Genomic DNA, 24,082 nt, shown 5'->3' with positions numbered 1-24,082 from the left:
CCATTGCTGGATGCAGACCTGGTTTTCCAGTGGTCCTTTCCCCTGTAAATGCCAGCTGCCATTGCTCCCCTTTGTCCTCTGTGTCAATAAGCTCTAGGACAAGTGACACAGGTGATGGTGGGGATGGGAGGTCACGTTCCTTCCCCACCATGGTTAGTCACCACACCTCCTGCATCTCAGAGCTTCCCTGTCCCCTTCCTCCACCCTCCACCCCAAGAGGTGCCTTTCCCAGCTTTTCTGTGCTTCTGGGAGCACTGGGCTTCCTCTGCCTGCCTTGAATTGATGTTGTTGATGCCTGACAGGGGTAGCAGAGTTAGGGAAAGCAGTTCATATCACCTCATTCACATGTAAAAGGATTAGGGCAGCGTAGAGTTGTGAATGGCGTTGAATTGATCCAATGCAGAAACAAGTCAGCTTTTTAAGTATCTGCAAACAAGACATGGCATCAGCTACTCATTAGTGCCATAAGCTTACAATAAGCTGTGATGAACACTTCCATTTGTGCAGCAGTGCCAAAGGGACATGTGGTTGGTTTGTTTGTTTGTTTAGCTCCAGGCCCTACTGCTTACCCTAAATCCAAATATCCTTCTGTTTATATGTTACCCCTAGTAGAGCTATTTCAGATTTCTTGTAGTACAGGTAAGAGGAGGCCAAAACCCAGACATTTTAATGAAAGATCCATCTGCAAAGAGATTAATATGTTTTAACTCCTTTGTGAGGACAGCCTGAAGTGACTCTACAGATGTTTTCAAGGAACATCGAAAACTTAGGCAATAAAATACAGAAAACTGTTGCTTTAAGCCTTTTTCTGCCTGCTGACTTTAGATGACTAAATACATAAGGTTTGTTTAGAAGTGTTTGGGTTTCCCTGCAAACTGAGATTCTGACAGAATCCTTCCACAAAACTAGAAAAGCTTGCTTGTGCCAAATTCACATGGTCCAGTCAGGTGAATAAACAGCGTAAGAAACTGGGCAAAGCATCACTAGTCTGAGGTGTTTGTACTGCATGTTCCCATGAAAGGCACCAAGAGGGGTGTGCATGCAGCAGAGGACTTGCGTGACTCTTCAAGCTGTGCTCCCAGCATCACACCTTCTCTAGATTTTGTGGCCTCTCTGCACATCATCTTGCCATTCATTCAGCTGTAGGCCTCTTTACAGGCTCTGCTTATGTAGAGTATGTTCAGTGACTGGAATACGTACAGCTAAAGCAATGAGTTGAGAACCATGTATCTACCTGTGGATTTAAGAGATTTTCTCGAGTCTTGGCTTTCTTCATGGGTCTTTAGGTTTTCATAGCACAAGCTAAGAAAATCTGTCCAGATGCAAAGTGTAGGTTAAGTGCCCAGTAAACTTGTAAACATCTGTTCTGCAAAGGTGGACAATAGTCACAGGTACATGCTACCATTTTTAGGTAACCTTTGCTCCACATCAGATAAATTCTGATGGGTTTCTTATTCTGTGGACAGTTTTTTGATTGAACATCATTGTAAGGCTGAATATAGAGTCTTGTTATGGGCTCTCTGTATCCCTGAGGCTATCATATCATGTGATTGGAATTTGGAGCATGAAAACACAATTGAAATATCTTGTTCTTAAATACTTACAGTACTGTGATCACAGAATCACAGAATCGTAGGGGTTGGAAGGGACGATGTATCACTGAGTATCATTGTGAATACTTTAAATACTGTATTTAGGAATTAATATCTTTTAGTGGCTTACAATATAAGAAGCTTTATCATTCCTGTTATAGCATATGTATTTTATTATAGTATTGTTAGCATTTTTACAGTGTTCCTTGGAGATCCAAATCTTGCAAGTTTGTTTGACATGTACCAAAGTCACCTGCTCCTCACTGTGGTATAAATAACTGTTTATAGGAGAAAACTTGTGTGGATTTGAAGTTGATGAGATATGGAATGTGGATCTACACAATAGAAAGATATGTAATATTTTGGGAGAGACTCACTTAAATCTGTCTATCTGAGTTGGGCTTGTTTTACTGTAAAACCACACACCAGAAGAGCCATTTGCCCACTTTCATTCTTCTTTAATGTATGGAACATCTTTTTCAGTCAGAGAGACACAGATGAAACTTAAGTGGTTCAGCAGACTCCAGATCAGCGCTTGAGACTTAAAAGAGTTTTACTGTTGTAACTCAGGAATAATTATTAGGCAGATAATGCCAATACCACTATAACCTGTAATAAGATAATGACAGTAACATAAAGTGAAGCATTGATGTAAGTATGGGATTTTATTACTGATAGAAAAGTAACGTGAACCTGTGCTGGGAAGTTGAGAACAAAGCCATCTGGTGCAGGGTTTGAGAAGCCTTTCTGTCGGACTGCACATCTCAAGAGGTACCTAAGTTTCAAACTTCACTTTCCACTCCAACTTGCAGTGCCCAAATGTATAAATTCTTTAAAAATTGAATAAAAATGTGTTAGGGTTCTCTATGTTTTCAGGAAGTTCTTCCAAAGCATTTCTCCTTACGTTTCCATCTGAAATGAGAGATGTTCCACAAGTCCTACTAAAAAAAAGGCAATCCTCTTATTATCAAAGGCCTGCAAGAACAGCTATAAGGATTTAAGGAAAAAAAAACTTGTTTTAAGGACTATTCTGTTCCATCCTTATTTTATGCACTAAATAATGTAGTAAATGGTTGAACTTTTAACAAAGGATATCCTTTGTACAGTAATTCCTGAAATATGACCTTCCCCCCTCCCCCAAAGGATTTACGTTCCTCTGACCTACCTCATTTGCATTTTAGGTGCCTATATCCATCATTCTCATGGATACTCCCACTCAGCAGCTGCCTATTTTGGCAGCACTTGTAGTCCATCCATAGCCATCCCAGGTTTTTACATTAAGGATCTGTTCCGACATGAAATTGTACTTCTGAGAGTGCTCAAAAGCTGCGTTGGCTCAACAATGTCAAGCACCTTACCAGCAAGGTTTATTTAAAGGGCAGGTGAAATAAGCACCTGCCTGCTGTAAGAAAAAAGTGAGAGCTGGCAAAAAAACCCCAGCCAGTGTTCCAGAATGAAATATTTATTATTCATTAGCAATAATGGTTTACTGTTAAAAAAATAAAAATGCAATGATCTAGCACAATTAAATTCCTTTTATTATTATTTTGTCAAGGAGTTAAAAGGTTAATGGGAAAGGTCAGAAAAATCAAGTTTGCTTGTTCTAAAAAAGGAGACTAAATGGAGAGTTGACAGTGGAAGTACCCAATGTAATCCTCCACTTGCCTCAGGGGAGTCTCTTGGAGCGCCAGCCTTCCCAGGGAGAGCAACCCAAGGAGTTAGGGGTGCCATCAGCGCCCTCCTGCACCACAATCCAAGGAAACAACTGAACATAACCTGGGATGGGACACAAGGTGGTAGGCTGCTAGTTTAGGGACTTATTTGAGAGGAGACATAGGGCTCCTTTTATTAGGAGCATTTCTGTTTCTTACTTGCATTAATAGGACAAAATACAGAAGGGCTCTGGGAAGGGAAGGCTGGAGCACAATCTCCTCTGTCCAAAATGAGCGCTGTAATCTCTAGCCAGCAGAGTTATTTGTTTGTGTTTTCAGCAAGTGCCTTTCTTCTTCATCCTCTGTTTCCTGCTCACAACTTCCCAAATCTTGAATTATTTTCTGCATAGTGGTGTGGCTGCAATGAGAGTATCCCCTTCCTAATCCTTTACAGAAGCCTTTAGTCCCAGGGGGTTATTGTGTGGGAGGTAGAAGATATGGATTTAATTAAATTTAAAGGCAGTGACCCTTTAAAGTGAGCTAGTCGATCCCTATCCTTCATTTTTAGTCTGTTATCCAAGAGGCAGGGTATCACTAGACTGTGTATTTTAAGAAGAAACATAGGATAGGGAGTGAAGAGTTGCAGATGTGGAGAACAGTTCCTTGAGGAAGAGGGTGGTGGGTGCCCTGTGCAGGGCCTGTCTTGAGGACCCAGAAAACAGACCCGAAACACAAAAGCACCCTCTTTTTTGTGTCCTAGGAGATACAGGGTTGGCCCTGAAGAAAAAAGCCCACCATATGCCTAGAGTTAATAGTACCTTTTGTACTTACATGTCAGGTGGTGGCTGTAGGTTGAAGCAAAAGAAGAATGTCAGCTAGTTGCTGAGCTTCCACTTCCACACAGCTCTGTTGCTGTTCTAGGTATGTATTAGACTCCAACAGACCATTTGATTTCTATTTGTGCCTGGAAATGGTGATGATGAGCCCTTTAGTTTGCATGCACGTCCAGGACTTGAAGTGTTTTCCAGCTTCCAGTCGGTCCCCACATCATCCGGTCATTTCTTTCTGTGCTCTAAAATTCATGTCAAATTATTGTGATAAAACATTAAGAAGGAAAAATCTGCATCTTGTTCATAGGAGGAGAGATACAGATATCACAGGCTGGATACTAGTTTGAAGCAATAGGGTCTGGTGCTTATGCCAAGCTGTCTGAGTGAGCAGAGCTATAAACCTTACCTGTCTCAAGCCTCACTAAATAACTTCCATGTTTGCTTCTATCAGGGTGGATCTTTATGTAACTAAACTCCGATCCTTCATAAATGGCTTTACAATCTTACAACGGAAGATATTACATACAAACTTCAGATCATTATCCATCTTATTTATTATCCATTATCTAAACCTCCTTGGTCTTCAGACCTGAAGTTCAGCTATCAGTATGTCAGCATTCAGCACAAGAACATGTTAGTTTGGCATTAAGAAGCTCTTTAATTGAAAGCGGTATGCTTAGCGGTTGCTAGATTTATTTTCCTCTCTCCTGGCAGGAGTGGATCTTGAGGTTGCTATTTTACTGAGCTGAGAGGGAGGTTTAATTGTCTTCAGAGGTACAGAATTGGTGGGGAGGTTTAGAGTCATGCATCACACATCTTTGATGTTACTTTGAGCGGTGCTGTCGCCCTACAGAAGTGTGTAGCAGAAAACAAAAGGTGGAATGTATGTGAGAAGTTTTGCATGGGAGACTGCAGATTAGATGTAGGGGAAGGACAGTCCCCAGGTCATAAGGGCATCCCATCTGGAGACACTGCCACTTTGCATGGGATGTGCAGCCAGAGCCTTCACTAGGGGTTTTTAGATAGATTCTCCTTTTATAATTGAAATTAAGGGTACTCAGAACATTTTCAGTCAGAATCTAGAACCTTTTTTCTTTCCATCCTATGATCCTTCCAGATCTGTTTGTGTTACAAAAGCTGTATAGGAGACAGGTCTTTCATTAAGAAACAAAAAAGATGCTAATACTGAATGTCCTTTGGGATGAAAAGTCTTCTGTTGTCACAACTATGACTATCTTCTCTTTGTTATTTAAGACTGCTGACTGGTAGAGTTTACTTCATACATAAAATTTATTGTGCTGCACGATTGTTAATTAAAGTATAATTATCATCAGAATGGGCAGGCCTTTATTACGGGCAGTGCTTTCAATAGCCATCAAAGGGAAGCGAGTCCTAAAGTGGTATTCCTTTTGTAAGGAGCTGTGTTCTTTGCCTTTCAAGTCCTGAAACGCTGTTTGACATTTCTTGAACCGAAGAAGTTGGGGTGTAGTCTGTCATCTGTGTAAGCGTAATTTCACTGCCCTGAGCACCAGCTAGAGAGCAAAAGGCTAGCGAAAGGCTGCACACACATGGCCATTCACACTCACACATTCACCGCCAAGACCTGTTTTGACAGAAATTAATGACAGTAAGAAGAGGCTCAGATCACTTATGCCTGAAATCATTAGCATATTTACTTCATGTTGTGGTGCCTTTAGCACCTCACTGGTCTGATGAATGCACGCAAGGCGTTTATTGATATTAAAATTACAGAGCTGGTGACAAACAACTTTTAAATATCAAAGCCCAGAGAAAAATTAAGCAGGAGTTAGTGTCTTGTTACAAAATACCTTGCTCAGAAAGTAAACCGTTTACTTTGTTTATTTTGATTTGCAAAGCTATTCTTCCACATGAGAGGAAACCAGACAATTCAAATCAGCTTCTAAGCCTCCAAAATTACAAGTTAGATGGAAACTTTATAGTTAAAAAACTAGTTGCAGCCTGATTTGCCACTGTTTTCTCATAAGAAAAGAACGAAAGCATGCCTTAATATTTTTGCATCTTTATATATCAGAAATTTGCCTTCCCACACTTAAAAAGAAGTGCTGGAAAAGAGGGTTATTTTGATCCCCGGGCCAAGTTCTTTAATGCCAAATCGCAGTGTGGAAAGAATGTCTCCATCCAAGTTATAAATCCTTAAAATGAGCTTTGATGGAAAATCTGGAGTAGTTTCACAGTGGAATCTCCTCAGCTCCATGTGAGGAACACTGTTGCTGCTTTGCTACAGCAGGTGCCCACTCCATCCAGGAACGGTCTGGGTTCATACTAAGAGGAGCTTCTTTCTTGTGAACAAAAAAGGAATCAACAAAGCCAAGATGTTTTTGTTCTGCAAAGTACTTCGTGATTTCCAGTCAGGTCTTCTGTCTTGCTGTGATATTGGTGAACCACAAAGGAAACCTGTGCAAATTCAGTTCTTTCTTTCCCTTTACACAAAACTTAACTTGGCTTATTGTGGGTTTGTTTTTTAAAGTGCACACAGGACTAGTCACGAAACTTATCCTGCTAGTGATAAGACATTTATAAGACATGTTTTATGTATGGTGTGGAGGGCCATTGTTGCTATCCTGAATGCCCAGAAAAATAGAAATACAGCTTTCTTTTTACCCTTCCTTTTTTGGACAGGTGAGGTGTTCCTTCTGAAATCTGCCGTTTCTTCCAAAGGAGACATCTTTATCCAGGAAGTGTTAGAGGCAGCCACGGCTCAACCTTCGGGCGGGCTTGGGTAGTGTCCAAGTGTGCGTGCACACACAGGAGAGGAGTTTTATATCTTTCAAGTATATTTATTTGTGTTAGAGAATGCTGGCACTGTCTTTTAGATCAAATCGGTTTATTCACACATCACCACTACCAAGACCAAAGCATGGTCTCCTCTTATATGTGACACTACTGTAGCATCACACCAGCTTACAGAAGCATCTCAGTTTATGTCCCACCATGCAGGACAGTCAGCAGCTTTTTCTATCACATACTCCCTCTCCCCGATCACTTCTGGGACACATGTTTGTCAACATTAACAGGAAGGGTTGCTCCGTAGGAGAAACCAGTTGGGTACCAAGGAACTAACATCTGAGGCACAGGTTTTGGGGAGGGAGAGTTACTTGGATTAGTTCTTGTTTTGTTGCCTGGACTAAATGTCAGTTAGTGAGTGGAGTGCATTCAGCATGCTCTTGAAGCACACCTCCCCGTTTCTCCATTTCATTTCATGTCAAGGGCATCTCAGAGAGAGCACAAGTGGAAGGAGACTGCCTTTAAAAGCACATTCCTTATCTGAACTACACTGCTAAGACAGAGTCATCTTCTAAGATGTAGGCATCATCCTCATTCTAATAAAGTTAACTCAGATAGTAGTTTGCATTGTAGTTTTATTTAAAAGTTGTATTGAATAGCAGGTCCTGTATTTTATTGTACGTTCACTAAATGGATGTTAAAATGTATAGAAAAAATCATAGAATCATAGAAAGCTTTGGGTTGGAAGAGACCTCAAAGATCATCTAGTTCCAACCCCCTGCCATGGGCAGGGATACCCTCCACCAGAGCAGGTTGCCCAATGCCCCATCAAACCTGGCCTTAAACATCTCCAGGGAGGGGGGCTTCCACAACCTCTCTGGGCAACCTTGTACCAGTGCCTCACCACCCTGACAGTAGAATTTCTTCCTTCCTTTCTAAACCTGCCCTCTTTCAGCTTAAAGCCATTACCCCTTGTCCTATCACTACGCTCCCTGATGAACAGTCCGTCTCCCATTTCCCTGTAGGACCCCTTTTAAGTATTGGTATGCTACAATTAGGTGACCCCAGAGCCTTCTCTTCTCCAGGCTGAAGAAGCCCAACTTTTGTAGCCTGTCTTCACAGGAGAGGCGCTCCTGCATAAATATAATTTTATATATAAATGTGTATATATATATATGTGAAGTAATTCCAGCGTTGTACAGGCAGGTATGCGGAGTATTTCCGACAGAAAGTCTCAAGGTTGGCCGTTTTGGAGGACTGCTCTGTGTGGCACCTAGTATGGCCCCGTCAGCTCCAGAAGGTCAAGGCCAGTGTGACTAACTGTGAGGTTGTAGAGAGCTGGAAGATGGTTTCTTCAGCCAGGTGACAGGAGGTAGGACAAGAGGAAATGGCACAAAGCTGTGCCAGGGCAGAGTCAGATTATATTTTAGGAAAAACATTTTTACTCAGAGTTGTCAGGGCCTGGAACAGGCCGCCCAGGGAGGGGGTTGAGTCACCATCCCTGGAGGTGTTTAAAAAAAGGGTAGATGAGGCACTTACTTAGGGATATGGTTTAGCTTAGTACAGGAATGGCTGGACTCAGTGTTCTTAAAGGTTTTTACCAGCCTTGTGACTAATCGATTCTGTGGCGGTAGCGTTGCTTCCTCCCAGGCCCGGCCCGGCCGCAGCAGCGCAGGGCCGCAAGGAGCAGCTGCCCGCCGGGGCCCTCGGCAGCCGCAGGATGAGTATCTGGCTCCGTCCCGTGGTGCCGCGTAGCTACTGCACAGGAGTGCTGAGCAGCTGCCGCCAGGCAGCGAACAAAACGGCGTGATTACACTGTAACGCCAATCAGCACGGTTCTTTCCAAGGATGAACAAGTCCCTTGGTTCTACGGAGAGTTGGATTTTTAACAGTTTAGCTGATTTTTAACCGTTACAAATCACTTAGAAAGCCTCACATGCAAATGCACCGGGAGGCCTGGGCTGCTACCTTTCGCCTGGCATGGGTGCATCACGAGTCTTGCCCCTGTGCCATTGGTGAATACTGGCCTCAAGCACGTGGAACAAATTAATTCTAACTTGGGATTTGGGAAGAAATGGGAAGAAAGAGAGCATGTTAAGTCAGTACAAATGCTACTTGGGTGATTAGATCACAAGCTGTAAGTGAAACTTGGAAATATAAACCAGCCCCCTTAAAGCTGGGTAAGTCAGCTGAAGCTTGCCAGTGATTGTTGAAGAGTATTGTTTCTAGTCATTTTCTTAGCTGGGATTAGTGGAGTTTTATTTAATTGCATTTTTATCTGAAAATTACCGAGCAGTGTTGATGGGTACTTGCTGCTATTTACAAAACAGAACCATGCTATAGGGGTTCAGACATTTTGGTTAATTGGTACGTATCCCTCTAAATGGTTTCTATTCCTTAACTCATAATTGTTCTCATTTGCTCAGTGGGATTTAGAAATGGGGTTTGTGGAATGTCATTTAATACTCATTTCATTTTGTGAAATGAAATGTATTGGCTTCCATCTTGCCTATAAATTAAGTCATTCTAGTTTCATTTTCTGGCCATATATTTTTAATTGTGTAAATATTTTTCCTTCTCCTGTAATTTACTTGATGTTACGAAAAGTGCCACCCTCAGCCCCCAGCTTTGCTTTATAGCAAGCAAGTCACAGCGTGTTTTCTATAGTCCGTTAAATCCGGACATAAATCGGATGCCTGATCTGTTGCTTATGGCAGTGTAAATGTGAACCATTGTTTTCCAAGTTAGCCCTTTTCCTTGCTAAGTGGAGGTCTGAAGCTAATAAATTATTCTTTTGCAACCCAGAGAAATAACCTTCAATAACAAAATGTCTGAAAGGTCAGGTCCTGCCTTCCAGTTGAATTTTCCTTAGTGTAGAGACAGGCAGGAGGGAGGCATCTCTTTGCAATCTGATTTCCTCAGTCTGTTCTAAATGCTAGTCAATGCATTGCCCAGCTTCTCTTTATAAATACAGGCAGCTTCAGGGACTCTCCAACATGTGTTTTGCTACCCACAGTTTTTTAGCCAAGAATAGCTACGTTGAAGTAGGGTTGTGGTCATGCCCTCTCCTCTGGCAAATCCTTCTCATCAGGGACTCTGGGACCCTTGTATAGGCTCTGCTGGGTATTCTGCATCCAGGGTAGGCCACATGCTGGAAAACCACCCAGGATATAGATATACAGCCTTCATGGCCCGTTTTGTAGCATACTGGAGAGCAGACAGTCTCAAGAAACAAGTCATCAATCTCGTCTTCTGCAAGCATGATTTGAATGAGTGTCTATAGGTGAAAAGCTTTTAGGTGCTATCAACTATCAGTTGTCTCCAGTGGCAACATTTTGAGCATTGGGCCTGAAAGTCACATAGCACTTCTATTAACAGTGCCTTATTTCCATTTCGGCTGGCTGTTAAAATCCTGGTGTCAGAGCTTTTGAAATAGTTTGATTTTCCTTTATTCCATTTCTTTTTAAAGAAAAAAAAAATTGAAAAGTGTTGCTATAATCCAAACACAGAATAAAAGACAGACCTGCTGTGCTAAAGCGTAGTGTACATTGCTGTGAACCACTGCAACCCAGGTGCACCGCTACCAGCATTTTTTGTAATTACTTTTTTTTTCCTTCTGTTTCTCCAACTCTTGTTTGCTATGAGATAAAGGGGAAAGAAAAATCTGTGGGAAGCTTGCTGTAGCCTACAGATTCCCTTTGGGAAACGGAGTTCTTAAGAAGAGACGGTGTTCTTAAAAAGCCTCCCCACCCCAAAAAAGGTATTAGGGTGGAATCATGCTCAGGAGAGAGTATGAGACTGAGCACTGGGGGACACCATTTCACTCCTTTCATGTGAATGAATGAGGATACAGTTGTCTCCTGGCAAGTATCTGAAAGGACAAGTGATGAGAACTGGATACTGTCTGTTTATTCCCACATACCTAGGAAGGAAACTTTTTCATATGGTGGAGAAATATTTAAATATTTTTCAAATATAACCTATCCTCCTAAATGGCATGGAAATCTGTCACGAGGTCTTGGCATAACTCAGTTGGCAACAACTGTTGTTCTTCCTAAACAGCAGCATTGGCACATAAGGGAGTGACAGGGGCAGACTCTAAGAATGGAAAGCTGTTTTCTCGGCAGCAACGGGAGACCATTTTCAGATCTGAAACTCTATATTCTGTAGCAAACAAGCAAAAATACGCGGAAGGATCCTGATTCTTGGAATATGCATTTTCCCACCGAGCCTATTTATAAAGCTGCCTGATAAAAAAGCATATAGAATAATGATTGCAATTCAGAATGTCTGGGTTGTATTCCCAGCTCTCTTTGCCCTTGACTGAGCCACATCTTTCAAAAAAGACCCAGCCTACTGAGGAAGCCTCTATACCTCAGTTTCCCCGCAGCTACAGAAATAACAAGTAACAGGGGTCGTCTCATTTGTGCCAGGGAAGCACGCTGACATGATTTTGTGGAAGAGGCTAACGAAGTGTCGTGCGTTATTATTGCATTAGGCTGAATGTACTTCTGAAATCCATCTGACATTTCCCACTTGACTCTGATTGTGGGTGCGAACATTTCTGTATTAATTTTAAAGAGGAGGCATTACAGCCCTGCCTGATGTATAATCACACAGTTTACGATTAAAGCACTTCCCAAGGAAGGCAGTAACTTGTGAGATGCTCTCTCTGTCTCTTTCACTTCGTTAAACCGCCGCGTTACGGGGCGTAGCGTTTCATTATGAATCCTGCCAAGCAGCAGCTCTGCTGTGCTCCTTGTAGCTACGTGCGAAGTATCGAGGTGAAGTTCATAACTATATTTGGGTATCAGGAGTTTATTTCCCCTACTCTCCTGAAGGTTCAGCATGACGAGCGGTTGAGGAATGCTCGGGGAAACCGTCCTTAACATGAGCAGCCTGTGCCCGAGCTTGGATTGCCCCGCTGAACCCTGTTTTGTGTTGCAACCAGCTAAAGTCACCAGGAGCAGGGACGGGGCTCGGACCACACAAGCACACGATCGGGTCTGTTGCGTTACCGTGTTGCTGAGACTGGTCCTCCACGTCGCGGGTGTAACAGCGGCTCGCCTGTATGTTGTCAGCGGTCAGAAGTCGAATACTCCTGGGTTAGACGTGCCTGTAAAGAAGGGTTGGTAGGAGAGAGAGGAAGCTTGGAGAGGAAATGAGTAAGTCAGTGTGTAACTGTAAGGCAGGGTTACTGGAGCAGGCAGTGGAGTGGGGAGGAAGTGTTGCAATGAGTAACCCTCGTGTCTGTGCTCTTCACTGAAACAGCCTCATCATTGAAACATCTAAGATAAGAGGATTTTTGGGAAACATTACAGCACAATTAGTGCAAGACAGAACGATCTGTTGCTGGTTGTGAAGAGGGGCAGGATGGACGGCTCCTCTCTAGAGGTGCTCAGCGCCCGCTGAAAGGGGAGTGCTCATAAAAAGCAGAATGTTGTGTGAAATTGCTGATTTTTTAACTTCTGTTGTGACTTTTCTCTCCTTTGCAAACTGAGCATTGTCAGTGGGGATGCACACAGGAGCTTTATGTTTTCCCAAGGGATTTGAGACAGACTGTCTAAGAGATGCATAGTTACATTGATACTCAAAAGTGTGGAGGGGGATGCCCTATTTCCCCTGATATTTGCACCAGATAATTCAATGTAAAAGGAATATAATGGCATGTGTACATTCTTATAATTTCATGTGACTATCTACATGCTTTTAATTTTTTACAACTGACTCCTGAGCAGTTGGGTCCCCAAAAGAATGAGATGAACAAGAAGGGCATCCTATGAAGGAAAGGGGAAACAGAAACAAGTGGTGGTCCCTATGGAAAGAGAGGAAATTAAATGTGACATTCCATTGCCAACTGGCTTTTGGTTTGCTATGTTATCTCCATCAACAACACTTTGCCTTTTGATTTTATTTTTTTCTTAATACTTCTGAAGTGAAAAAAATGTTCTTTTACCACTGCCGCCTACCACTACTTTGTTCCTACTGTTGAATGACTCTCAAAATACTGACCGTTCGTAAAGTTTTGGGATGATGTGGATTATCAACTTTTGTTTACAAACCACTGTTTGCATTCTTTATGCTTGTCACTTTTAAATTAATGGGGAAAGAAAATTACAAATGGGGTGGATGGGTGGGTGAAGTCCATTCTTCAAATACTAGCAAAGCAGCTGCTAGAATGAAATTTCCCTGGCTGCTTAGTGAGAAGATAGTTCAAATTGTAGTCAAAACCAGGATTGGTACACCAGATTATGTGTGGGTGGGATGACAAATGAAAAAGGAAATGCTTGGACAATTATTTTTATTTGTAACGTGAAACTTACCTAAAATAGTATTAGTGGGTATTAAATTCTATATGTTACGGCGGATCACTTTCATTGGAATACAGAAAATAGTTCTGCTTGTACTAATAGTTCAGAGAATATATCTGAGGCATGACTGTGGAAGACTGAAGTTGAAATACTAGTAGCAGGGAATACAGGGTGCTATGGGTGTGGTACACGTCTTTTATCATCATGATTTCATGTTGCTCTAAATATGTGCTCTTAAAATCTTTAGAGACTCCACGTTAGTGTTTGTTATATATGGTTGTGCAGTTTGAAGAAACACTCTTCTTAGCTACAGTTGTCTTTAACAAACATCTTAATGGTGCCTTTCAAATCACTCACCTCTAACAGCGAAAGAAGAGTGTCAGTCAATGCAAATACAGAGGACTGAAGCAGCCTTCTGGTTGCAGCAGGGAAATGCAGGGCCCCATCTAAGAGCAGCATCCTTAGGCTATGGGAGAGCCAAATCTGCTTACACAATTTAATTCTGGGGAGTTATCTTAAGTTCTAATGCTGTCAAGAAAGCTATGGCAGACTGGGTGGTGATCCACCTGCATGAGTATGGGAAGAAATAGGGTAGACAAACAAATTACAATTCCCTGTCTCTTACAGTGAAGAGGCAGAAAGTCTGTGATAGAGGTACTGGGATAGGGAAGGAGTCCTTGGCGTGTAAACATGTTACAGTGTGAACATGTTACAGTGTTACAGGTTCAGATCAGATGTCAGGAAAAAAATTTCCACTGAAAGAGTTGTCAGGGCCTGGAACAGGCTGCCCTGGGAGGAGACTGAGTCACCATCCCGGGATGTCTTTAAAAGATGGGTAGATGAGGTGCTCAGGGATATGGTTTAGCATAGGACAGGAACGGTTGGACTGGATGATCTTAAAGGTCTTTTACAACCTTGTGATTCTGTGATTTTGTGGTTCTGTAACATGGACTGAGCAGTGATACTTTGCTGGGTGGAAAGTGGATGTTGGTTCTCTGGGTAAGAGTCTGGACTGGGAATTGCATCCATTTTCCTGCCCTGGCTCTGCCACAGATTTCCTAGTTGAACTAAGCAAGTAGTCAATGGCTTTGGACTCTGTTTATCTGTTCACAAAATGAGATTCTGACCCCTTCCTCCCCGGGGTCTCTGAGGTTAAATAAAAGGATGTTTATAAAGTGAGCTCATATTGTTTTTATGGAAGAGGTTTCAACATTTTCAAACCATAATCTCAGTAAAGAACCTTAAATATTATATTTACTTAGACAGCGATGCTCTCCTCCATATCTGCCCTCTTTCTGCGGTAACATCCCATGGTAGCAGGAGTGTCTGTACAAGTCCTTTCTTCTGGGGTGGAGAGAGAGACCACAGACCCCCCACAGAAAGGACACAGGGCTGGCTACCAGGGGCCACTGATATCCCATGGCTGTGTGATACCCCTAAATTCTGCTAGTCCAAGCTGCATGTGTGTGCCAGGGCACCCCAGGATGGTTTGAGCACCTCTTGGGGTGCACTCTTCCTTTGGAAGAGAGGTGAAGGTGCTTGTTCCTCTTAGCTCACCTGAAGCGAGTCTGGTTCTTCCGATATGTGTGCTGTTGGTATTACCAGATACCCTTTCTGTGTATGTATAGGGCTTAGGAAATGCCTTCAGCCTCTCTCTTCAACCCACCCTCCTCCTTATTTTGGAGGATGCAGTTCCAGTGGTCCTTTTCAACCTTTGGTTGACAAGCGCCACTTTTGTGCTGCCTCTTGCTGAGTACTTGGTGTTGCTCAGTCTCCCCCTTCCCGCCCTCCCTCCTCTTTTGGCAGAGGAAGGGTGCAGTGTATTTCCAGAATACATACTCTATTTCCAGCCATGACTACTGTACATCTGGCGCTCTCAGTCTCCCCTCTGCACATTACAACACGCTGAACCATAGGCGAGGGGACAAATGACCTGTCCCTGTGCTGTGGGACGCGGTGATTATTACTGCAGACGGTGCCGCAGAGGCATCGCCGGGCACGGGATGACCAGGGACAACCCCATGAACTCTTACCAAAACTCAGGCGTGCAGCCCCGCTGTCACTTTCCCTCAGGCAGCCCCCAGGGTGTGAAAGCTGCTGGTGGGGCGTGTGTATAGGTAGGAGCACGGTGGGAGGTGGAATTGCGGTAGATGGCACTGATTTACGACAGGAGTTTCCTTTACACTCATAAGGGGAATTTCGCTTGGTCACAGCGAGTTTGAACCCTCGTGAAACAGCCTGAATCATTTGAAGTTAAAATAAAACAGAGAGTGGCAGGGGGAGGGGCATGGCTGGTTAAAAAAAAAAAAAAAAAGGCAGAAAAACACAACGTTAAAATTGTTTCATTTGGTGCTGACTTCTTAAGTGGGAACATGATCCAGAATAGCGCTGGTCTGCAAGCCAACATTTGTTTTAAGAATTTTTATTGTCTCCTTTTCCCTCTTCCCCCTCTCCCCCTTGCCCTCCCCCTCTGCTCTGCAGATTTACACTGACTGGGCTAACCACTACCTAGCAAAATCTGGCCACAAGCGGTTGATCAAGGATTTGCAACAGGACATTGCAGATGGAGTTCTGCTAGCAGAAATCATCCAGATCATCGGTAAGACCAGGGCTGAGAGAAGTGCTGCGAGCTGACTCCTTGCATGGGGGACTGTGTATAATTCAAGTTGAATGTATTTAACAATAAGATGAACCCTGAATAATACAATTTGACTGGCTCCATATGTCTCTGATATTTGTGTGGTTCATCCTTGTCTTAATTAAAAAATACGTTTATGTGAGCATGTTTGGAAGTGGCTGTTTAACCATACTTTAAATGGCCAGAACTGTATCTTACACACTTTGAATTGTCAGAAATGAATGCTCCATTAAACCATATGTCTCCCATGTGTGCGTTTTGTTAGTTGGACTGGCTCATACTTTCTGGGATGCCTTGAAACTGTATCCTGACCCTGCAAAGACAATTGTGGAAGATTTCATGTCAGCAGTTATTTTGCAGGGGCTGAAGAATTAGCAGCGACCTCCTTCGCACTTCCCCCTTTGCATGATTTGGCATGTGGAAGCAACTGCTGCTAACAAGAGTGTTGTTACTGTACGACTGAGCTTTACTTAGAAAGGAGCTCTGTGTCAACAAAACCCCGTGCACTTTATTGCTGTGTCTTTTCTGCTTTTCTCCTGGGCGTATTTTTTTTTTTGTTGTTTTGGGGTTTTTTTAGGTTTTGTGTTGGGGTTTTATTTTTTCCAAAGGGTGGAAAGTTTTATCTCATTGTTTACTTCTGCTTTTCTCCTCACTCTTTTTGTTTAGCAAATGAAAAGGTTGAAGATATCAATGGCTGTCCCCGGAGTCAGTCTCAAATGGTAAGAATAAAGTATATTTTTTGTCTGTGTTGGCACTTCTGCACTTTCCTAAAAAGCCTTTTTAATAATGATTGATTTAAACTGTGAATATTCTGTCCCATGTTTACCATAAAGTCCTAACTCTCTTATAGTGTTCCTGGTACTTTTTTTTTTCCATGTATACTTAGTGTTTGTCACTTCATTTCTGCACTTTCTAACTTTGGGTCCTGAGGTAACCCAGCAGCAAAACTTCATCACTTCTAATTAATCCAGAACTGCCTTAGCAGACCTGTTCTTCTGATGATCCAGATAATTTCATTTAACTTCATTTTTAAGGGCAGTACATCCAAGAAAAAAAAAAAAGTAAGTGGAGTCTTTGTGTCTGGAAAACTTGTTTGATGAACAAGACTTGCCAAATTATTTTTGAATATAAATAGCCTTTTGGATTGTCCACTGTAATGTCCAGTTAGATGCACTGACTCCAAGACTTTCAGAAATAGCACTTTAGTCATATAGCTCTCTGAGCTATAGCTGGCAGCTGCTTAAAGACATTTTAGTACTCTCAGGCAAGAAGCATTTTTGCGACTGTGATTCATATGGAGCCTTATTAATCTTTTGCTGTGTTTATGGCTAGTCAACTACACTTAATAAGATAAAGCCTCCTTATAAGGCTGTGGAACTGACAGGTACAAAAATCTGAGCCTCTGTAGCATCTCCATGCATTCCAGTCATGCTCCCTCATGCTGAGGACTTTGCCTTTCTGTTCACATCCAAACTGTATGTGAATAAGGTGCGTAATTGTGTAGCTGGCAAGGATTGTGGAGTGCAATGATTTGGATGAGCTTGCATAATAGCAAAGTGCTGAAGCTGAGCTTAAAAATGGAAATGGAGTAGAAAAAAGATTGCATTTTTTTTCAGGGCATGTTTTAAAGGCAGGGGTGGGGGGGTGGGGGGGGGCAGGAGGGGGAAGGCTTTTGCAGCTTTTTTCTCCAAACTACAAAAGGTAGAAGGAAAAAATTTGAGTACCACTGAAGTAAAGGATCAGGTCTTTTGATTCTTACTTTTCAAAAAATGTGCAGGTTTAGAATATATTTTTTTCTCTTTGGCTTTCAGCTTTTTTAAACAGTCCATAGTAAGAATATATGCAATTTCCTTAATAATGGTTATTATTTTAATTACTCATATTACAGCAGCACCTAGTGGCCCTGGCTGAGAACATTGGGAACTCCAGCGTGGAACTCTAATATTACACACGCAGATTGAGAGATAATCGCTCTCTACTTTAATCACATTAAAACCTGCCATTCCAGACAGGCAGGGCAAACAAGAAGAGACAAATAGCACAGAAAAGCGATATGATTTCCCAAGGTTATGTAAGTGCTTAGTGACCATATAAGATTGCTCAGGGACCCACCACTCTGATGTCTGTCGAGCTTCATTTCCATGAGAAAAAGCCGAGCCACTGAGAAAACCATTCACGCCAGCAGTGTTTGCATCTCCAAAGCAGTGACATCCCTGTATCTTCCCTGTTGATCGGTAAATCTTTATGTGGCTTGAAGATTTCACCTCTAGCTCCACTGGGGTTATGAGGGGAAGCACGGTCAATGCACGCCTGTGACCCAGCAGTACCTGTGGGAATCTCTTTATGTCTGTCTTCCTCCTCCCATAAGCACATTTCTCAGCTCAGCCAGGCCAAAACAGTGTCTCAGGTGCTCTGGGTCTCAAACCAGGTGCTTCCAGCACTCCTGTGCATCCTCACACATCAGTATTTGCACTGCGCTGAGGCATCACGTTTAGCCACTTAGAAAAGGAATATATTTTTTCATCCGTCCTTGATTCAATCTCTTTATTGCTTTATGTCTACAGTTTTTTGATCACATTGTTTTCCTGCCTTTTGACTTACCATTTCTACACTGCTGTTTTCTTCGACTGAGCGAGGGAATTTAAAATGGACCGAAGCTAAAGTAGTTCAAACTTGTCAATTTTCCTCTCACAGCATCTCAGAGTCCCCAGGAACTGAGTGTGCTCTCCATTTGTCTCCTTTGGATTGTGCACTGATCAGGCCTAGCTGAGGGCACTATCTTATTGCATTTCCAGGTAATTTCCCTTGGTGGTGCTCAATTTTGTTAGCCCACTAAGTTAATGATAGGCCAATTCCCTTCTCCTTGTAGCAGGGGACTCTGGGGTGTTTGCAATATGCAGAAAAAAAATGTAACAGTGGTTGAAGCTAGTTTGCATATTTGACATCTGCCTATATGTAGCAATATGTCCTGTCAGGATTGGTCAGAACATCAACCATCAAAGCAACAACAGTTGTGATATCCAATAGCATGCATGTTAACCGTTCGTTCACTGCTTTCATTTTAACATTTTTAGTTTATAAACCTCAAGAATCCCACCACCCTATTCTTTCACATATGTTTTCATGATCCTTGCTCTCAAAACTTGCAATTAAGGACAAATGTTCTCTGTATTCATCTGCTATTTGATAGCCTGCCCAGGAGGTGATGTCTAAGACATTGTAGTAGCTTTAAAGAAGCCAGAGGGCACTGACATGGATTGTCTGCTGCTGGAAACACTTGATATTCTCTGTCAATTATACTGATACCAATTCATAATTAATCACTACCAATAATCCCAAATTCCATGCCACTTACCATTTTATTTTTCTCCTGCCAATGGCTTCATCTTTCAAGTGATTTTTAATGCATCTTACTTCAGCTGGCACTTTAATATGTAAACAACTTTAAATGTTGGTTCAAAATCTGTATGTAATGCTTCTTTCTTAGTGTTCTTTTGGTTAGGTCTGTTGCAGTGTCTTGCAGTCCTGTGCTCAACTTGGCAGTGATACATTCAGTACTTGCAGACCAGCTGAACTGGCTCCACAGGTCCAAGTTCATAAAAATTAAAACCTGTGAACCTCAGCAGCATCCAGTTTCTGCACAGTTAGCTTTACCAGGATCCTCGTGGCTGTCATTACGCTCTCACATTTGATGCCACACATGGAATTTGAGAAGCAGTGGGCAATAAACTATTTCATATTCAAATCTCAGAAACCTTAAATAAATGAAACGTTCAAGAGAATTGGCAAGATGTGTGTGTTTGCTGGGTAAATCTACTGTGATAAAAAAGTTTTGGCATTTCTTATGAATGGTTTTAATAAGGATTTAAAGCTATATGTATTATAATATGTGTTGTTGGCCTGGTTCTGGCCTCGCCAGAGTTACCCTCCCCAAGCAGCCAGCACAGGTGACCTGAGTCAGCCGAGGCTGTTTCCACACCACCTGACATCACTGCCCCATAAAAGGGGCTGTTTGGAGAAAGGGTCTCCTGGGTGCTTCCAGGGTAGTTCCAATGTGGCTGGGGTATCAGGTCAGTCCTTGCATCACACAGCACTCTGTTACAGTTGGGTTGGTAAAGTACTTTGTGTTATCACTGGGTGTGAGTGTAATTTGCTGTGGGCTGTTACTGTTCCCCTTTCATGGTGCTTTTGTCAGCAAACTGTCCTTATCCCAACCCACGGAGGCTCTGTCTGTTTCTCCCATGGGAGCAAGCAGGGTGTGATGCTCAGCTGCTGACTGGGGCTGAACCACAACAGTTGTCTGTCTCCAGTGTCGTATAGAGTCCTCTAGTTTCCTTGCCTATTTTTTCTTCCTAGCTCTGTATTCAAGGAGAAGTATGGTGCTTTGGCCTTTCTTTCATCATTTCTTTCAAGCCCTATAATGGAAAAAAAATACTACAACAGTTTCTATCTTTTCCTGGTGTGAATTATTCCATAAGTCAATTAAGGAAACCTAGAGTAATCTTTCTTTTAGAAGATACTGGTCTTTCAATGATTTATCTTTTGGTGCAACCAAAAGCTAATTCCTTTCTGGTTGGGTTTTTGTTTGTTTGTTTCTTTTATTTCTGATGTAAGTTCCCCCATCATTAGAAAAATCAGGATGTTAAGCAGTATGGGTAGAAAATATGTTATAAAGCTTTTCTCGAATGATGCAAAGAGAAGGAATTAAGATTTTTTTTTTATATTCCTGAACATATCAAAAATATACTGGAAGATCTTCAGTCTTTGGTCTCTAAACAGATCATATCAAACTTGCAGTAAGCATACAGAATATCAAATTTAATCCATCCTGGGGTTGTCAGAGAAAATGTAAGAGAATCAAAAAGTGTTGGACTGAAAATCTTTTTGTGGTGATCTTTGCAATGTTGTCCTTTGGAAAAATTCACAAAAGTAATGCTTTTGTTCTTTCCTCATACAGTTCATGGTGCTTTCAGTTGAATAAACAGCAAAATAATTTCAAAATAGTAAAAAAAACCAGTATCTTTTTTTAAGTCAATTTTTCTTCCACTGATTGATGTTGTCTTATTAGCTGGTATTTTCTTCCTTAGAATTAGCTCTTACTGCTTCCCATGAGAACTGTCTATGCCAGTCCATGTCTACATACAAAAGCATCCTTAGTTGTCGCTGGTAGCAGGGGTTTTTCTCATAGTTATTAAAGGGATGGAGAGACCCTTTTTATTAAAAAGCTTCTGATGCCATTACTTGTCTTTAGTGTAGGCTGTTTCTCATTTTGTCAGTCTTATCTTTGGCACAGTGCTCTACCAGTTCATATAACCAAAGGTATGCTTCAAAGGTGATTTTTATAGTTTTGGATACAGACGTGCAGCAGTCCAACTGAAGGAGTTGAGTTCAATAAAAATACAGGTCTTGCTTACCACATCCTGGAAATCAGGGGTCTGGGAAAAGCTTTGGAGCTGTAGCACACTCACAAATGGATTTGAATGTTCAGTAAGTAGGTGCAGTTAGCAGAGCTGATGCTGTCTTTGAGTATCTGTTATAAGTGGGAATTATCGTGGCTGTGTGCAGCTCTAATAAGATCATTTCTGCAACACTGTACTTGATCTCATTAGCAGTGCCTTTAAAATATGTTAATAAATTGCAAATATTTCAGAAAAGAGCCACAAGAATGCCAGTGATTTTGCTATATTCCATGAGTCTGAAGAAAAATTATGTAGTTTAACAAAATATGGAGTGAGCAAATGTGTCTCTTTCTTAACCAGGCAACATTTCTTTGGGGGAAAGAACTTTTTATGACAAAGAAGTGTGTGAAGCCTGAAGCTGAAGTAGGACAAAGTGACCATGTCTAGGCTGTTAGACATCTGCTTTGTAATTGCTTGGGTAGATGTGCTTCATAGTGTTCCTGTTCCACAGAAGTTCCCTGTGGCTCTCTCTGGGCTCGTGCTTGGGTTTTCCTCCAGAGGAAGCCAAGGTTGCAAAGGCATATGAGGTACATGCAGATCCCCTCTTAGCAGGGAGTCAGCCAGTGGACACTGGACCTGCTAATGTCAGTATCTAAGAATGAGAATATCATTGTTAGTATTCTGTGTCTAAAAATTGTTTGTGAAAAACAGTGTAATTTTGTCTAGAGTAAGCACTGAAGGTTCTACTAAGGCCTGTAGAATTCCATGTGGAAACGTGTGGGATATGGTTATGTAAAACTCTTTGAAGACCAGGAAGCCTGAAAATGTTGTCCCCATCTGCCAGGTGGGTCCATGTGAGCTCTTTCTATCGGCACAGTGTTGAATCTTCGGCCTTTGCTGGTGCAGCTGGTGACATTAGCTGTATGGATTAAAGAAAGACATTCTGTGCTTTGGAGCAACTGCAGGTGACCCTTCCACACAGGCGTGACACATTGAAATACATACAGAAATTTGGCTAAGTGTGGAATTACTGTTCCTTACATCTGGAAATTCAATCTCAGTCTTGAAAACTAATCCCAACTCCTTTCATGTGCAGGCCAGTTTCTTCCCACAGGGCTGCCTGCTCAATCCCCTTTTGCTTAAATCCTGACTGTCACCCCATGGCTGTCAGTGGATCTTCCCAGATTTCATGACTGCCTGCAATATGAATTTCATGAATGTACAAGGGAATAAGACTCCAGCTTCTTCCTCTGTGCAGGTTTGGTGTGCTTAAATGAATGGAACACAGGACAGTAGCCTCATTCCTGTATCTCCACAGTGGGTGCTTGTGTACTTAGTATTCAGAATTTAAGTAAATATAGCCTGAATTATGTTAGTTGGAGTGAATGTGCTTTCATGTGACTGGGTGTAAGAGAAGTAAAAATATTTCACTCTAAAAAGGAAGAGTGCCATTTGGCTTATCAGGCCCTCAGTAAGTTTTTATAAGTTGGTTGAAATAGCTGTGGCATGGGATGGAACTACGGGCAAGGGATCAGTCATAAACTGTTTCTTGGAGATCCCCATATATGCCTTAACTCATTAGGAATGGAAAACAAGGAACAACTGGTCAGTGTTTGTAAAAACACAGTCCATGATTCGCATCCCCCAAGGATCTGGGCTTGTGACTCATTCATTATGTTCAGGAATGATCTGGAAAAAGGCATGAATAGTAAAATGAAAAAAATATGCAAATAGTTACTCAGGATAATGAAATCCAAATCTGGTGGTGAAGCTGCAGAAAGGTCTTGTGATTCTGAATAAAAAGGTGTGTCGAACTTCTATTACCCTTTACCGGTGAGATGACAACAGATGTGCATAGAGTTTCCTTCCCTGTCTGTTTTGGGGAAGATGTGGTTTCCGTGAGATAGGACAAGGCCTGAGAAAACAGCCTTACTTGGTACAAATCTGTTTAAATATGTAGTCAGAAGGTATTGCTTCTGGCAATATAGGCAGGATAGAGTGAAAACCTCATTTCCCCCATCCCCTGTGGTATGGGGCATCTGGGCTTTGATAATGGAGTAGCCTTTAAGTGGGAAAAAATGAAAATACTTTTAGAAAAGAATGACAAGTTCACAGCATGATATCTGGGGAAGTGATCTCAGTAAAGCCAGAGGAAATAAAAAGGTAATTAAAATTTGAACTCCTATGAGAGGCTTCCTGTGTTTATAGATAGGAAAGTGCATATTTTAGCTGTGTCACATATAAGGAAACTGCTAAATATAGTGTGTGGGTGTTTGGAGGGGAGCAGAATTGAAGGATATGCCCAGATGTTAGGTAAAAGACTGTGTGGAAAGGATCTGAGGAAGATCAAATGTTTTACTTGCCTTGGCAACTAGTTAGATTATTTTAATTTGGATGAAAGTATTAAGATCTGGAACAGTGAAAGAGGTAAGAATCTCTTTCCAGTGACACTATGCCCATGTTCTAGATCACTGGCTGTTTGTATATTCCTGATGTGAGCATGTCATACTTATTTTTGTTTGCCAGAGAAGTTTTCAAGGTGCAACAACAAAACTGGTATATTTTCCTTTTCTGCACAGCATGTGTGCAGCCATGAGAAGGTAGGTGAGCAGGATTTCTTCTCCAAGTAAGTATGATTGCTTCTCCATTCTGCCAACTTCATGGTAATGCAGATCGAATGCCATGTCTTTCATCTTGTGTACACTTAGCATGGGAATTTCCAGTATCATCTTGAAATTCCTATCAGCTCTGCACATCCTCATCTCTTCCAGCTGTGTTATAAAGGACCTGGCCACACCAGTGGTAAGCAGGCACGTCTGTGTTACAGCAGCAACTCTCTCTTACGGGCTTCCTTTGATAAAGTAAAATGCCCTCGTCATTCTGGAGATTGTTAC

The 24,082-nt window shown here is 42.0% G+C and overlaps 1 protein-coding gene across 2 annotated transcripts in view; it reads left to right on the top strand.

The window, feature by feature from the left end:
* NAV3 (neuron navigator 3) overlaps positions 1–24,082 on the top strand; it is a gene marked incomplete at both ends in the record, with an annotated part of 261,126 nt that overhangs the window by 61,448 nt on the left and 175,596 nt on the right. For both annotated transcript variants that reach the window (XM_084267744.1, XM_084267743.1), the window contains 2 exons: positions 15,633–15,750; positions 16,456–16,508. In XM_084267744.1, the coding sequence (XP_084123870.1) occupies positions 15,633–15,750; positions 16,456–16,508 (171 nt within the window). The remainder of the gene's footprint in view (positions 1–15,632; positions 15,751–16,455; positions 16,509–24,082) is intronic.

This window comes from Gallinula chloropus, assembly GCF_964237585.1.
Source record: "Gallinula chloropus genome assembly, chromosome: 1".
Lineage (NCBI taxonomy): Eukaryota > Metazoa > Chordata > Aves > Gruiformes > Rallidae > Gallinula > Gallinula chloropus.
The sequence above is the reverse complement of the archived record's forward strand: the minus strand, read 5'-3'. Positions and strand labels throughout refer to the sequence as shown.